Genomic DNA, 13,526 nt, shown 5'->3' with positions numbered 1-13,526 from the left:
GTGCCTGGTCCCGCACCCCTGGGTAGAGGAGACGCTGGTGGTCAGGCCCTGGGCTGGGGTCTCAGAGAGGATGAGACTGAGGGGGCCCAGCCCTGGAGCAGGGGCAGGAGAGGGAGTCGTTCTTAGCGTGGGGGTCGAAGCCCGGGGCCAATGGAGTCTGCCGGCTGCCCGGCCCGAGACATGTGCAGCCGCCCCTCCCGGCCAGCCTCCCGGGGGTGCTGACTCAGGCTCTGGCTGCCCTGCATGGTCCCAGCCCTTGCTTGGACCGACTCTGACCCCAGCTGCGAGGCCCTGGCCTCCAAGCCCCCCGCCCAAGCTCCTTGCTGCCGGTGACTCAGGGAGGCCACGTCCAACTTGGCGGGCCTTGGACCCGCTCGTTTCCTCCCGCACAGGAGGCCCCGCCGGCAGGGCTCGGCTGTTTTTCCAATAATGCCCCCTCCTCCGGCCCTGTCTTGCTGCATTTTCTCCGAGTCAGCAGCTCTGGGTGGGGTGGGGTGCTGTAGCGGTCACAGCCCCTCAGGCCAGGTCCTTGGCCTACCGGGCAGGGGCTGGGGAGCAGGCAGGGAGTGCACTGGTGCTGGGATCACAGCCCTGCAATGGGGGACAGGGTGCAAGGCTCACACTGCTGTCCAGGGAAGGAGCCTGCGGGCCAGGGCCCTGGGGGCTCAGCGGGGAGAGCAGAGGGCGACTTGTCACCCACATGCGGGGAGCCCACACTAAAGGGGGAGGTACAGCCCAGCTCTCAGGGAGCCCTAGACTGAAGGGGGAGGCACACCCAGCTCTAGGGAGCCCTAGACTGATGGGGGAGGCATAGCCCAGCTCTTGCAGAGCACTAGACTGATGGGAGAGGCACAGCTGAGCACTTGGGGAGCCCTAGACTGATGGAGCAGGCACACCCAGCTCTCGGGGAGTCCTAGATTGATGGGGTAGGCACAGCCCAGCTCTCGGGGAGCCCTAGACTGATGGGGGAGGCATAGACCAGCCCTCGAGGAGCCCTAGAGTGATGGAGGAGGCACACTCAGCTCTCACAGAGCCCTAGACTGATGGAGGAGGCATAGCCCAGCTCTTGGGGAGCCCTGGACTGATGGGGGAGGCACAGCCCAGCTCTTGGGGAGCCCTAGACTGATGGGGGAGGCCCACCCAGCTCTCAGGGAGCCCTAGACTGATGGGGGAGGCCCACCCAGCTCTCGGGGAGCTCTAGACTGATGGGGAGCCCTCGCTTAATGGTGTGAGATGCCACCTTGGACTCAGGCTGCTCCAGGCTACAGAGGGACACAGTCCTGTCCTCGAGATTCTCTGACAATGGGGAGACTCAGCCCAGCAGTGCTGAGTCTGCCTCTGTGGCAGACAGGATCTCCCACTTGAAGCCCAGTGTCTGAGAGGGGAGGAGGTGTGAGGGCGCCCAGCCCTGAGCCCCCTGAGCTGCTCTTTCAGCCTCAGCCTGAAGCCCACAGAGGCCCCTGAACTGGATGAGGATGAGGGTTTCAGTGACTGGTCCCAGAAGCCAGAGCAGCGGCAGCAGCACTTGGGAGCCGGGGAGACCTCGGACGGCGGAGAGTCCCCTCAGGGCAAGAGTCCGGAGGGGGAGCAGGAGGAAGACAGGCAAGTGGGGGTCCCCTCCCCAGCCAGCCCCTCCAAATGCCCCCGTGGCTGTGAGAGGGGGAGAAGGGAGGAAGAGGACAAGACTGCAGGGCGGCCGGCAAGGGGGCTGCGGGGAGGGAGGGGAGGAAATCTCATTCCTGGGCTCCCCTGGGCCCCTGGGCCCCATCCAGACCAGCTGTGGCCTCAGGCCGGGGTGTTGCCACATCAGCACACATCTGCAGCCCACTTACGTAATGGAGGCTCTGCGCCCCCGCCGCCCGCCCTCCCTTCCTCCCTCGGGGCTGGCTGATCTCCATTCCCACGGAGGGGAGCAGGTATTTCCAGATGTGCGGCCTTCGAGCCGGCCTTGGGGGGACAAGCTTTCCAGATGTGCAGACGTGTTTGCTGGTCTGAACCCGGGTAGGGTGGGAGCCGAAGCGCCTCTGGGTCCCAGGGATGGGGGGCTGCTCCCGGAGCCTCACCCCACCCCAAGTCGGGGGCTCCGAGTTGCTCTCTGCACCCTGCAGGCCGTGCCTGAGGCCCCACTGTGGTCAGGGTCCTCGCTCTGCTCTGGAGCTCCTTGCCCCAAGCTCCACCAGACTGGGGTCTCTCCCCTCTCTGGGCCACCTCCTGGCCCCTTTGAGGTCCCTAAGCAGCCTTGAGCTCTCGCTCAGACCCCTCCTATGGCTTAACCACCTCTTTTCCATCCTACAAGCAGGCTCCCACACCCCCGGATCGAGTTGCCTAGCTGGGGCCTGGTCCTGGCTTGGCCTCTGCCCACCACCCTCTCCAGGACTCAGTTTCCCCATCTGCCTTTGGGAGTCGCTGCACACTCTGCATTTCTGAGCCGGGGCTGGGGTCAGCAGGGGTGGGCACAGCCCCACCAGCCCCTGCTCCTTTCTCCCCAGCAGGCTGCAGGCCATGCCATCCAACAGCAGGGGGCACCTCGGCTCCATGGTTGAATCCTCCCGCTCTGAGCAGGCCCCCTCCTCGCCCCCCGCACCTGCCTGGCTACACACCCTCACCACTGAATGGGCTTCTGTGTGTCTGCTGCTGGCTCAGACCCCGGCCCACCTTGGGCGGTGGGTCTGGGTCTTGGCTGGCACGAACACCGAGAAGCCTGAAATCATGGAAAATGCGAGAATTTCCCATCATCTTCTCCAGGTTCAGTCCCGCTCAAGTGCAGAGCCGTGTGGCTGCCAGCGGGCTGTCTCCCCTCCCTCGTGCCAGCACCATGAGCCCCTCTTCTTGCGGATGCGGTCCTAGCCATGACCCCTGCCCTTCCCTGTCCTCCAACTGACCAGCCCCAAAATCCCCCACAGACCCCACCTCACTCCCGCTTGCCCCTACACGGAGCAGGGCCGGAGCAGGCTGCCCAGGGAGGACACGGACCAGCAGCACGAGAGGCTGGGGCTCCTCCAGAGAGCCTGGAGACTGGGCTAGCCTCAGCGTGAGGGTGGCCTTCTGTCAAGAGAAGCCTGTCCAGTGGGGATGGAGCAGTGGGTGCTGTTCTCCAAGGGGCCCTGTACACAGAAGGCCAGCTCTAAGTCCTTGGGCCTGCCTCCCCAAATAAGCTGGGGTCTTGGGCTTCCTCGGCACTCAATGGGTCTGATCGCCCCCCTCTTACAGATGGGGAAACTGAGGCTTGGAAACCGGAAGGGACTCGAACCAAGCAATTGGATGACCTTTGATCCGATTGACTCCCTCTTCCTCCCCACAGGTCCCTCCAGCATGCCCGTGGGCACGAGGACAGTGATGAGCTGAGCCAAGCCGGAGTCTGCCTGGAGGAGTTGCATCTGAGCCCCAGCTCAGAGCCCCAGGAGGAGACAGAGCCCAGGGGCCCAGAGGGGACTGTCCAGGGCAGCCAGGTGCTGGCAGAGGCTGAGGAAGCAGATGAGCAGGTGACGGGAGCTCCCCTTGGTGTCGGGGCACACTCCAAGCCCTGGGCTGGATCTGTCTCTCCTGCCCACATGCTCTGTGGGCCTTGTGGGACCAGCCCAGAGGGAGCCAGCTCCCCTACCCATAAACTCTGTAGCCCCCACATTTTCAGAGGGTGGTGGGGCTCAGTGACCCTGAGTGATGGAGTGACGACTCCCCGGACCCATCAGTGCCTGCTGCAGACAATTCCAGAATCAGAGCACGTCAGGGCTGGAGAGGACCTAAGGCCCAGGGAGGGGAAGGTGCTCCCACAGGTCCTGGGTGGGGCAGGAGGGAAGCAAAGGGGATGCTCATCGAGGTCCCATAACCTCAGATGTTCTGTTCCCAGCACGAGAAACACCAGCAGCCCAGGACACCCAGCCCCTTGGTCCTAGAGGGGAGTGCGGAACAGGGCTCACCTCCCCTGAGCCCCAGCACCAAAGTAGGTCAAGTCCGCAAGCCTGCCGCCTCTTCTTCTCTCCCGGACTCAGCAGCAAACGACAGCCCCAGAGAGGCAGCCACATGTAGCTCCTGCTCTCTCTCTGCTATTCCCCCATGCCCCCCACTCAGCAAACCCTTGAGAAATAAATAAACGGGTGATTGGATTGGTGGATGGGAGCAGCTAGGGGGATGGAGAGTGGGCCTTGCTCTGGCTTCGAAGGCTCACTGCTCTGCCCGCCCTCCACAGCTCAGCGACAGAACCGAGTCCCTGAACCGCTCCATCAAGAAGAGGTATGTCTGACTGCTTTCCAGGCTAGGACAACGGGTTCTCCAAGAGGGGGTTGAAGAGAGGGCCCAGGAGTGAGATATGGGGGCTTGAGAGAGCTCTGGCGGGGGTGCTCAGAGTGGGATGTAGAAGCCGAGAGAGGGGGCATGAGGCGTGACCCTTCTCCTATCCTTCAGTAACAGTGTGAAGAAGTCCCAGCCAGCCCTGCCCATCTCCAAGATTGATGAGCGTCTGGAGCAGTACACTCAGGCCATCGAGGTATGATCAGACTCCTCCTCTTCTGCTGGATCCGTCCTTCATTCATGCACCCATTTTTCCATCCAATCAACTTCCTTCCATCTACCCAATGCCCCTGATCCAGCCAACACTCTTCCATCCAACCAATACTCCTCCATCTAATCCACATTCCTCCATCTAATCCACACTCCTCCATCCAACCATCACCCCACCATCCAATTAACACGACCCCGTCCAACCAATACCACTCCATCCAACCAATGTCCCTCCATCCAACCAGTGTTCCTCCATCCAATCAACACCCCTCTATCCAACCAACACTCCTCTCTCCAACCATCACTCCGCCATCAATCAACACCACTCCATCCAACCAACACCTCTCCGTTCAACCACCACTCCATCCAAACGATGTCCCTCCATTCAACCAACATTCCTCCATCCAACCAACACACCACCATCCAAACTGCACTCCTACATCCAACCAACACCACTTGATCCAACCACCACCACTCCATCCAAACAATGTCCCTCCATTCAACCGACACTCCTCCATTCAACAAATACCCCTCCATGCAATCAACACACCGCCATCCCACCAACACCCATCCATCCAGCCAACACCACTCCATCCAACCAGTATTCCTCCATTCAACCAACACTCTTTCATATAACCAATCCTCCTCCATCTAACCAACCTTTTTTCATCCAACCAATACCCCTCTATCCAACCAACAACCTCCATCTAACCAATATCCCACCATCCAGCCAACACTCCTCCATCCAACACTCCTCTGTCCAACCAAAGTCCCTCCATCTAACACCCCTTTATGAAACCAACACTTCTCCACCCAATCAATGTCTCTCCTTCCAACCAACACTCTTCCATCCAACCAATACTCCTCCGTCCAACCAACACCCTCTATCCACCAATGCACCCTCATTCAACCAATGTCCTTCCATCTAATCAACACCCCTCCATTTGACCAACACTCCTCTATTCAACCAGTGTTCCTCCATACAACCAAATCCCCTCATTTCAACAACTCCCCACCATACAACCAACACCCTTCCATCTAACCAATACCCTTCCATGCAACCATCACTCCTCCATCCAGCCAATGCCCTTCCATGCAACCCATGATCTTACAGCCCTATGCCACGGGCAGCATGAGGATAGCCCCACATCTGTCTCATATCCCATCATATCAACTGTGCTCTCCAGAACAAGGGGGTATTTCACAAGTACACCAAACAAGAAATGCACATCTTTTCAGAGGGCCTTGCTCCAGCCCTGAGTTGTGACAGCACTCCTGGGGAAATGTGCAGATCCAGAGGATATTGTCTGCATGCTGGAGAGTCTCCCCAGACCTCTCTGACATGTCCCGTGTGGCTGTCCCCTAAAGCAGTCCTGGGCTCTGTCTCCTCTGCAGACTGGCCGGACCCCCAAGCTAGCCCGCCAGCCCTCCATTGAGTTGCCCAGCATGGCTGTGGCAAGCACCAAGAGCCGGTGGGAGACGGGAGAGGTGCAAGCTCAGTCCGCTGCCAAGGCCCCCTCCTGCAAGGTAGGATCCCCTGCTTGGTAAGGCAAGTGGGAGACTGTCCAGGCTGAAGGGTGGGTGGACGGCACTGGGGCATCTGAGGGAGCTGAGGTTCACTAGGCTGGCCTTCGGTGTGGAAGGCTGTGTGGAGAAGGCTGCCACCTTCCCTTTCCTGCCTCTTCCCCTGGGCTCTCATGCAAGGAAGCAGGTGGGTAGGCCTGGGGCCCCTGGCCAGGTGAGGCCAGGCTGGAGAGAAGGGTTTTGAGACCCCTTGTCAGAGGTCTGCACCTGTGATGCCTCCTTCCTTCTTCCCCCAGGATATTGTAGCTGGAGACATGAGCAAGAAGAGCCTCTGGGAGCAGAAAGGAGGTGCCAAGACCTCATCAACAATTAAGGTAGAGTCTAAGTAGGCTTGATGCGGGGAGGGCGGGTCCAGCAGGTGAGAGCCAAGAGGGGCTGTCCTCAGAGCATCTGGAGGGCTTCCCAGAGGCAGCATGATCTTCCTACTGCTGCTCTCACCTTCACTCTTGGTCTCCTTCCACGACAGAGCACCCCGTCTGGGAAGAGATACAAGTTTGTGGCCACCGGACATGGAAAGTACGAGAAGGTGCTCGTAGACGAGGGCTCGGCGCCCTAGGCCCCCTTCTCGGTGAGTCCAGGGCAGTGGGTGGAGCATGATGCATTGTGCCTGAAATGTGCCATTCTGGGAGTGTGGCGGGGTGGACAGGGCCTACTTGTCCATGTCACAGGCTGCCAGGGCAGCCTGAGAGGGCCAGATGCCCAGTCTCGGAGCCAGCCGGAACCCAGCCTCCACTCTGTCTCCCAGCCCCTGCAGACTCGTGCCCCCCACCCCCTTACAGGGGACGTGGAAGCTTTGTCCCTTCCCCTGGCTTCACCCTGCTCAGCCATTCTCTGTGGGGAAGCTCAAACCTCCCTTCTTCCCAGACTCGTTAGGCAGTGGGGATGTCCTGGCCCCCGCAGGGCTAACATTGGAGGAAGTGGATGGGATGGAGCCCGGGGAGCTTGAGTCCCTTCCCCAGGGTGAGCTGAGGGTCTGAAAGGGACTAGAACCTCGGTCTCACCCTCCTGCCCCAGAGGGCCCGCTCCCATTTCCATCGCCCTGCCCTCACCTGGTGAGGAGTCAGACAGGGACCCGCTGCCGTGGTTAGACACACTTTTATTAGTGGCCTGGGTCCCAGGCTCCATTTTTAGCACCGTTACATCCTGGCCCCTTTCCAACTGCTGCTCCCCCCCTGAGTCCTGCTCTCAGGGGCTGGGGCCTGAGGTTTCCCCAAGGCCCTCCATGTCCTCTCCCATTGCTGCTGGCCCCCATCAGAGCCCTGGCACTTGCCCTGAGTCAGACCCCGGCTCACTGCAGCCTGGGGGCCCCCAAAGCAGCATGAGGCCTGGGGTCCCATTCACTGCCTCTAGCTGGGCCATTACCCCTCCTCACCCACTTGGCTGGGCCGTTCTCAGAGCCCCAGTACTGAGGACACCACCCCATCCAGCCATCGAAGCCTGGTCCTGACAGATGCCGAGGCCTTGCCCCTCTCTCCCATCAGTGAGCTGCCCTCAAGCTCTGCCCCCAGGTGCGGGAAGCAGAGGTGGGCAGCTAAAGGGACAGGGGTGCAGGACCAACTTGCACTGGGCCCGAGGCCTGGCTCCCCGCACCCGCCAGGGCTCCATCGTCGGGAAGCATGGCAGGCAGACCGCTGACGCAGCTAATACTGCGGACAGCAAACGTAAACCCGGCCCCTAATCTTTCACAGCAAAGGGATGGGGACCACAGAGCCTGGCCCCAGAATCCTCCCCGTCCTACCCAGCCTCTGAGCTCATCACCCAGAGTAACCAGGGACTGAGCCCAGCCCTCCCCGCTCCCCGCCAGCAGCCCTCGGGGGATCCGGGCTTCCCTGGAGACCCAGGCAGGCCCTCTGTGCAGCGTGCAGGCCGGAGCCAGGGCCTGCTGCTGATCGCCTCCCTGCCCCTCCTTGCCCCAAGCCCCACGTGGAGACATGGGTCAGCCCCGCCGTGCGAGGTCGATGATCCAATTCCCTGCCTCATAGCAGACGGGTGCTTTCCATCTCACCCACAGTTTCACCAGAAAGCTCCCACACTCTACCCAATGCAGACCCCTTCTCTGACCCCTCCACACCATTGAAACCTGCCTTCTTCTTCCCCCCACCTTCTCCTGGCCTCAGCCCACCTCCCACCATGGTCCTTCACCCTCCCATCCACCCAGCCTGCCCTTCCTGACCACTAGGCACCCCCAGGCTCCCTCAGCACCCACCCGGCCCTGGTGCCCTCCTCAGTGGCCACAGCTTCCCAGCTGGACCGTCAGCCCGTCTTCTATTCACCCCCTGGTCCTGGGCCCTGGGGCCATCCTGGCCCTTCACTGGATCCTCCAGCCGGCCGCCGTCCTGTTGAAGTTCCTGGGCTGGGGGCTCAGCTCCAAGACAGGGTGGATCGTGGGAGGGGGCCGGGCGGCCACCTCCTGCAGCTTCCGGGCGTTGAAGCGAGGCCGATATAGGAAGGGCAGGCGGCCGAGGCCAGCCAGGGTGCCAGCCCCGTCCCTGGGCATCACCGGGCTGCCACGAGACTCGGCCACTGACGTGCGGTACAGCACTGCGTCCCACATCCTGGAGGCCCGAGAGGAGGGGGGCCGGGGCGCTGGGCTGGTGGGGACTGTCACCTCCTGCTTTGCACGCTCTGGGCTTGGCTCTGGCCCCGGGAACGGGGAATCCTCCTCCATCAGCTGCTTCTTGAGGCGCGTCCAGCCGCTGAGCCGGGGCTTGGGTGCGACTTTGGGGACAGGGCATGGGTGGGGACCTGCTGGTGGGGCAGGGGACAAGGCCCCATGGGGGCTGGAGATCTGCTCAACCACAGCAGTAGGGCCAGCCGTGGGGGGCTCCTCCATGCACTCAGCTTCAGGGGCCGCAGAGGCCGGCGTGTAAGGCGAGGGTCCCGGCCAGCGGTGGGTGGGGGCTATGGGCACCACAACCCGGGTGCTGGGCTCTCTGGGCACTGAGGCCTGGACGCCAGGGGGTGGCCTGGGCATGGGGGACACCTCAGGCCAGGGACTGGCAGCCTGGGCCCCAGCGGGCAGTGGGTGGATGTGGGCCACCGGGATCAGGGGCTGAGCCCTGGGAAGGCACCACACTGTATCTTGGTCCTGGCTTCCAGGCTCCCCATCCGGGGCCGTCCGGTGGGGCTCAGGGATCCCAGCCTGCGGGGACGGTGACAGCCGGATGTGTACCTGGCTGATGTGGGTGTCCCCCACTACAGGTGCCGAGACTTGGGCAAAGCCACTGGGGGACCTGGGGGGTTCTGGGGCCGGGGCTACGAGCTGGGGCCCCGTGGCCTTGAAGTGAGCAGCCAGGCTCCTGCGCTGGGTGAGGCTGAAGGAGAACATGGATTTCTGTGGAGGCGATGCCACATGGTGGATGACGGGGTTGTGGGGGCTGCGGGGCAGCGCGGCCACCACGCGCGGGGCCTCGGCAGGGCGCAGGGCCCCAGCAGGGTGCGGGGCCTCAGCTTGGAGCAGGGCCTCAGCAGGGCGCGGGGCTGTGGGCTCCTGGTCGTGGCTGGCCTCACTCACAGGGGATAGGGAGGTGCGGAAAGCCCCAGGCGGGCCAGGGGGCCCGCCCCCGGTCATCTTCTTCCTGGCTGCCTTCCTCAGAAGTTTCTGCAGACGTAGGTTGTCCTTCCCCGGCTTGGGCAGGAGGGGCGGTGGGGGTCTGGAGGGCCCCTGGGGGCACGGGCCAGCCACCTCAGGGGCCACCGAGGCAGCTGAGATGAGCATTGCTGCACCCTGGGGTGGGGAGGGATAGCCGTCAGGCCAGCCCTCCTCACGTCTCCTCCCCCTCCCTGTGGGGACACACAGTCCCCCTGTGGTGCAGGAGGACCCAAGGCCCAGGGGCGACACAGCCTGACCATCAGAAGTTCTGCTTCCCAGGTGCCTTCTAGGCAGGTCTGTCTGCATCAGCATCTCCTTGGGGAGGCTCCGCCATCACCCTGGTTTGGGAATGAGCCCACAGGGCCCGAGTCGCTGGGTGGGTGATGGACAAGGGCTGGAACCTGGCTCCAGGCACCGCCCGTGTGCACAGCCTGGGCCGGGAGACCCACAGGCGAGCTCCAAGTGGGAGGCACGTGCTGGGCGGGCCGCCCACGGGGGCAGGAAGAGCGCCTGCCCGCTAACGCGTGAGGCGCGCCACGCCGTCGCCGGCCTGACCACAGGCGCGTCCGCTGCAAGCCAGCGGTGAGGGTGGCGGCCAGAGGCTCTGGGAAGCCGAGGCTGCATCATCAGAGGTAGGTTTGCCGGGAGGTGGGAGCAATTTTCGCTGAGCTACGCTAAATGGGACGTTCCCGCAGACATCTCGGCTGGGGTGGTCCTGGCCAAGCCGCCCGCCCTGGTTTCTGGGCGCCACGTGCTTGCAAGGACGTTGACAAATGGCGTCTGGTCCAAGCCAGAGGCCGGCCGGTTTGGGGGAGGAGGGAGGCCTGGGGGCTGCCGCCCCTGGGGGCCGGCTCTGTCAGGCAGGAGCAGATCTGCCTGGGGGTCCAGGCGTCTGCTGGGGGCTCACACTCAGTTGCTGCCCGCCTCTGGGGGCCCAGGACCCCAGGAATCAGGGAACAACAGGTCTAGCTCTGCGGGACTGCCAGGCTAGCAGGCGAACAGGGGGTGGACGGCATTCCCTCCTCCTCGAGCTCCAAGCAGGGCCCAGGACCCCAGAGCTCGGCGGCAGGAAGCAGGCTTCCCAGTGGAGGCGGACACAGGGTTTCGGTGGCTGGAGAAGGGAGGCTGCTCCTGGTGGTGGGAGGGGTGCGTGAGGGCAGCAGGGCCGTGGCCCCTCCTTGGACTGCAGCCTCACGCTCCCCACCCCGTGTCTGTGTTTCAGCTTTCCTGAGGCTGCAGGTGCAGGTTGGAGACTCTGTGCTCCCAGGGGAAAGTCCAGCCAGATGCCCGCCACGGCCCTGCCAAAGAAGCTGCTTCCCATTGCCCGCTTGGCCTGCCCACGCCCCTCCACCACACACCACCCACCACCATCACTACCTGTTTGCTCCTGGACCCTCCAACTTCTCTCCCCTCCCACTCTCTGACCACTCCCACCCCCTGGCTCTGCCTCTTACAGCCCAGACTGATGGTTGGCTTAAAGGGCCCCCTCCAGAGAGGCTGAGAGCTCCCGAGGCAGTTGCAGCCTCTGAGGAGAGAGGGCACCTGTGGGGGACTTCCAGGTCACGAGCCACTGACACCTGAGCTGGGTGCCCAGGCCCTGCATCCCTCCCTGCACCCTGCTTGCAGACCCCTCCACTTTGTGCAATAAAGCTCCTGGTGTGTCCCCATGTGCTGGCTTTCTGGTGCTCACTAACTGGGGGAGGGACAAGGAAGCAGGTTGGAAAGGCCATCCCATCCTGCACAGCGGTGGGACCCAGGCCTCTGGCCTCTGGATCTAGATACTCTGTGTTCTGTCCTGTGGGCTTCTGCAGTGTTAGACTCCGGGATCTGAGGTGTTTGGTGGCCTAAGTCAGGGTGCACATGATGGGTGGGATCCAGTCCTCCTCTTCTAGGACGTCTGGGATGCTTCCCCCCTTGACTGGCCCGATAAAAACTTTACAGCACCTGAACCACTGTGCACTTCAGGTCTGTGCCCCTAGACTGAGCATCCCCTGAGGACAAGACCCACCTTGGGGTCATCCCCCATCGCAGCACCGAGGAGGGGTTCAGTGAATGTTTAGTGGTTGGACAGGTGAGTGGATGATGAATGATAGATGAATGGATGGGTTGATGGATAGATGATGGATAGATAGATGATGAATGACGGGTGTTTAGTGGATGATAGATGGGTGGATGGATGGATGGGTGGATGGGTAGGTGGGTGGGTGATGGATGAATGACAGATGAATGGATGATAAATGGATAGATGGAGAGAGGGAGGGATGGATGAATGGGTGAATGAATGAATGGATGGATGGTTGGGTAGATGGATGGACTGATGTATAAATAGAAAGACAAGTGAGTGAATCATTGGGTGATGGATGGATAGATAAAGAATAGATGAATGGGTGGATGGGTGGATCTACAGACAGAATGAGAGGTAGATATGCAGAAAAATAGTTGTGCAGAGAGTGGACGGGAGAAGAGGTGTAGAGGGAGTCAGATGAATGCGTGCTGCACAGGACAGCAGGTGGGTGGCTGGATGGGTAGGTGGATACATGAGTGGATAGACGGATGCATGGATGAATGGATGGTGCAACGAAGGGAGGGAGATAGTAAATTTGAGAATGGATGTATGAAAATGAATGGATGAGTGTGAAGTGGGAGACAGAGTGGGGGCTGTCCTCCCAAGCCCTCCCCCGCTCCCTGGTCCTAAACTCAGGTCCGACATTGAGCCCTGCTGCCCTCGGTGTCTGGGGAGCCTTTGAAGAGCAGGACCCCTGGACCTTTGGCATTCTAGGCCTGGTTCTACTCAGAGCCTCCATTTTCTGATGTCTTTGTAGTCCAATCTGCCTGTCTCCCACTGGACAGAGTAAGAATGGACAGCTCAGACGTGTTAAAACTCAACAAAGCCACGGCCACCTGTCCTCGCCCATGCCCACCTCTGAGACAGCGTCCAGGGCCGTGCTCTGTCAGCCGGGGAATATCCCCCAGGGGACACGGTGCTTTCTTACTTCTCATCCAGCTAGACAGGGTGCTAGCCGAGGGCAGCTGGCAGAGGTAGCTGCAAGGCCCACAGTTAGGTAGCGAGCTGGGATCAGAGCGGATGGCATCGAGGGGCGAGAGGCGGCTGGGGTGGATAGGAGGCAGCCAGGCACGCTGCCCTGACCCACTCCAGCCCCTCTGGGATCCTTGGCACCCTGGTCCGGCTTTGAGGACGAGGACCCAGGGTCTGTCTCCTCTGAGTGCCGTGGTGACATGGAGCTCTCACCTTTCAGAACCTGGGGGTCAGAGCCTGCCCACCACAAGGTTGAGAGGCTCAGAGGGGCGACTGCCCAAGGGTTACCTGGTGGGGGATGCCCAGACCCCGCCCCCTGCCATCTGTCCTGCCTGCGTGAGAGGCCTCACCCAACACCCCCTTGCTCCGCTGCTCCAGGCACCAAATGCCAGTCCCCCACACAGAGACAGAGCAGACCAGTGACTGGAGATCGCACAGGAGCACCCAGGCGTGTGGGGCAGCCGCCGTGTAAGGTTGGGAAAGGCTCCTCTCCCAGTGCTGTGTCAGCAGGTTCTATCTGGGGCCTGGCAGAGCCGGAGCCCGAGAAACTGGGCCGACTGGGAGCTCAGGCTGGCATCAGCATGGACGCCCAGGTCAGCTCAGGTCTCCTAGGAGAGCTTCAAGGTCCCTTGGGCCCTGCCACCCCCAACCATGCACACTGGGGCCAGGACCCAGACGGAGGGGCCCCTGCCCTCCCCTGCCACCCCTGCAGACAGCTGGAGCCAAGACACTGGCACGGGGGTGGGGGTGGGGCGCCCCTCCCTCTTACTGCCTTCTCCTTGCTCCCTGGCTCTGCTCAGCTTTGCCGACTTCTGA

General features: G+C 62.0%; 2 protein-coding genes across 3 annotated transcripts in view; one reads left to right on the top strand and one right to left on the bottom strand.

Moving 5' to 3' along the window:
• Nucleotides 1-11,340, top strand: part of LSP1 (lymphocyte specific protein 1) — a 38,380-nt gene extending 27,040 nt beyond the window's left edge. For both annotated transcript variants that reach the window (XM_058526163.1, XM_058526164.1), the window contains exons 3-11: nucleotides 1,435-1,602; nucleotides 3,302-3,482; nucleotides 3,848-3,940; nucleotides 4,187-4,230; nucleotides 4,402-4,483; nucleotides 5,893-6,024; nucleotides 6,318-6,395; nucleotides 6,548-6,649; nucleotides 10,896-11,340. In XM_058526163.1, the coding sequence (XP_058382146.1) occupies nucleotides 1,435-1,602; nucleotides 3,302-3,482; nucleotides 3,848-3,940; nucleotides 4,187-4,230; nucleotides 4,402-4,483; nucleotides 5,893-6,024; nucleotides 6,318-6,395; nucleotides 6,548-6,637 (868 nt within the window). In that variant the 3' untranslated portion in view covers nucleotides 6,638-6,649; nucleotides 10,896-11,340. The remainder of the gene's footprint in view (nucleotides 1-1,434; nucleotides 1,603-3,301; nucleotides 3,483-3,847; nucleotides 3,941-4,186; nucleotides 4,231-4,401; nucleotides 4,484-5,892; nucleotides 6,025-6,317; nucleotides 6,396-6,547; nucleotides 6,650-10,895) is intronic.
• PRR33 (proline rich 33) lies at nucleotides 6,672-10,889 on the bottom strand. The gene has a single exon (XM_058526162.1). It carries the CDS (start codon nucleotides 9,983-9,985, stop codon nucleotides 8,390-8,392), a length of 1,596 nt encoding a protein of 531 aa, XP_058382145.1. The 5' UTR covers nucleotides 9,986-10,889; the 3' UTR covers nucleotides 6,672-8,389.
• Nucleotides 11,341-13,526: the final 2,186 nt, after the last annotated feature.

Source organism: Diceros bicornis, chromosome 31 (assembly GCF_020826845.1).
Source record: "Diceros bicornis minor isolate mBicDic1 chromosome 31, mDicBic1.mat.cur, whole genome shotgun sequence".
Taxonomy (NCBI): domain Eukaryota; kingdom Metazoa; phylum Chordata; class Mammalia; order Perissodactyla; family Rhinocerotidae; genus Diceros; species Diceros bicornis.
This window is presented reverse-complemented; position numbering and strand designations above follow the sequence as displayed.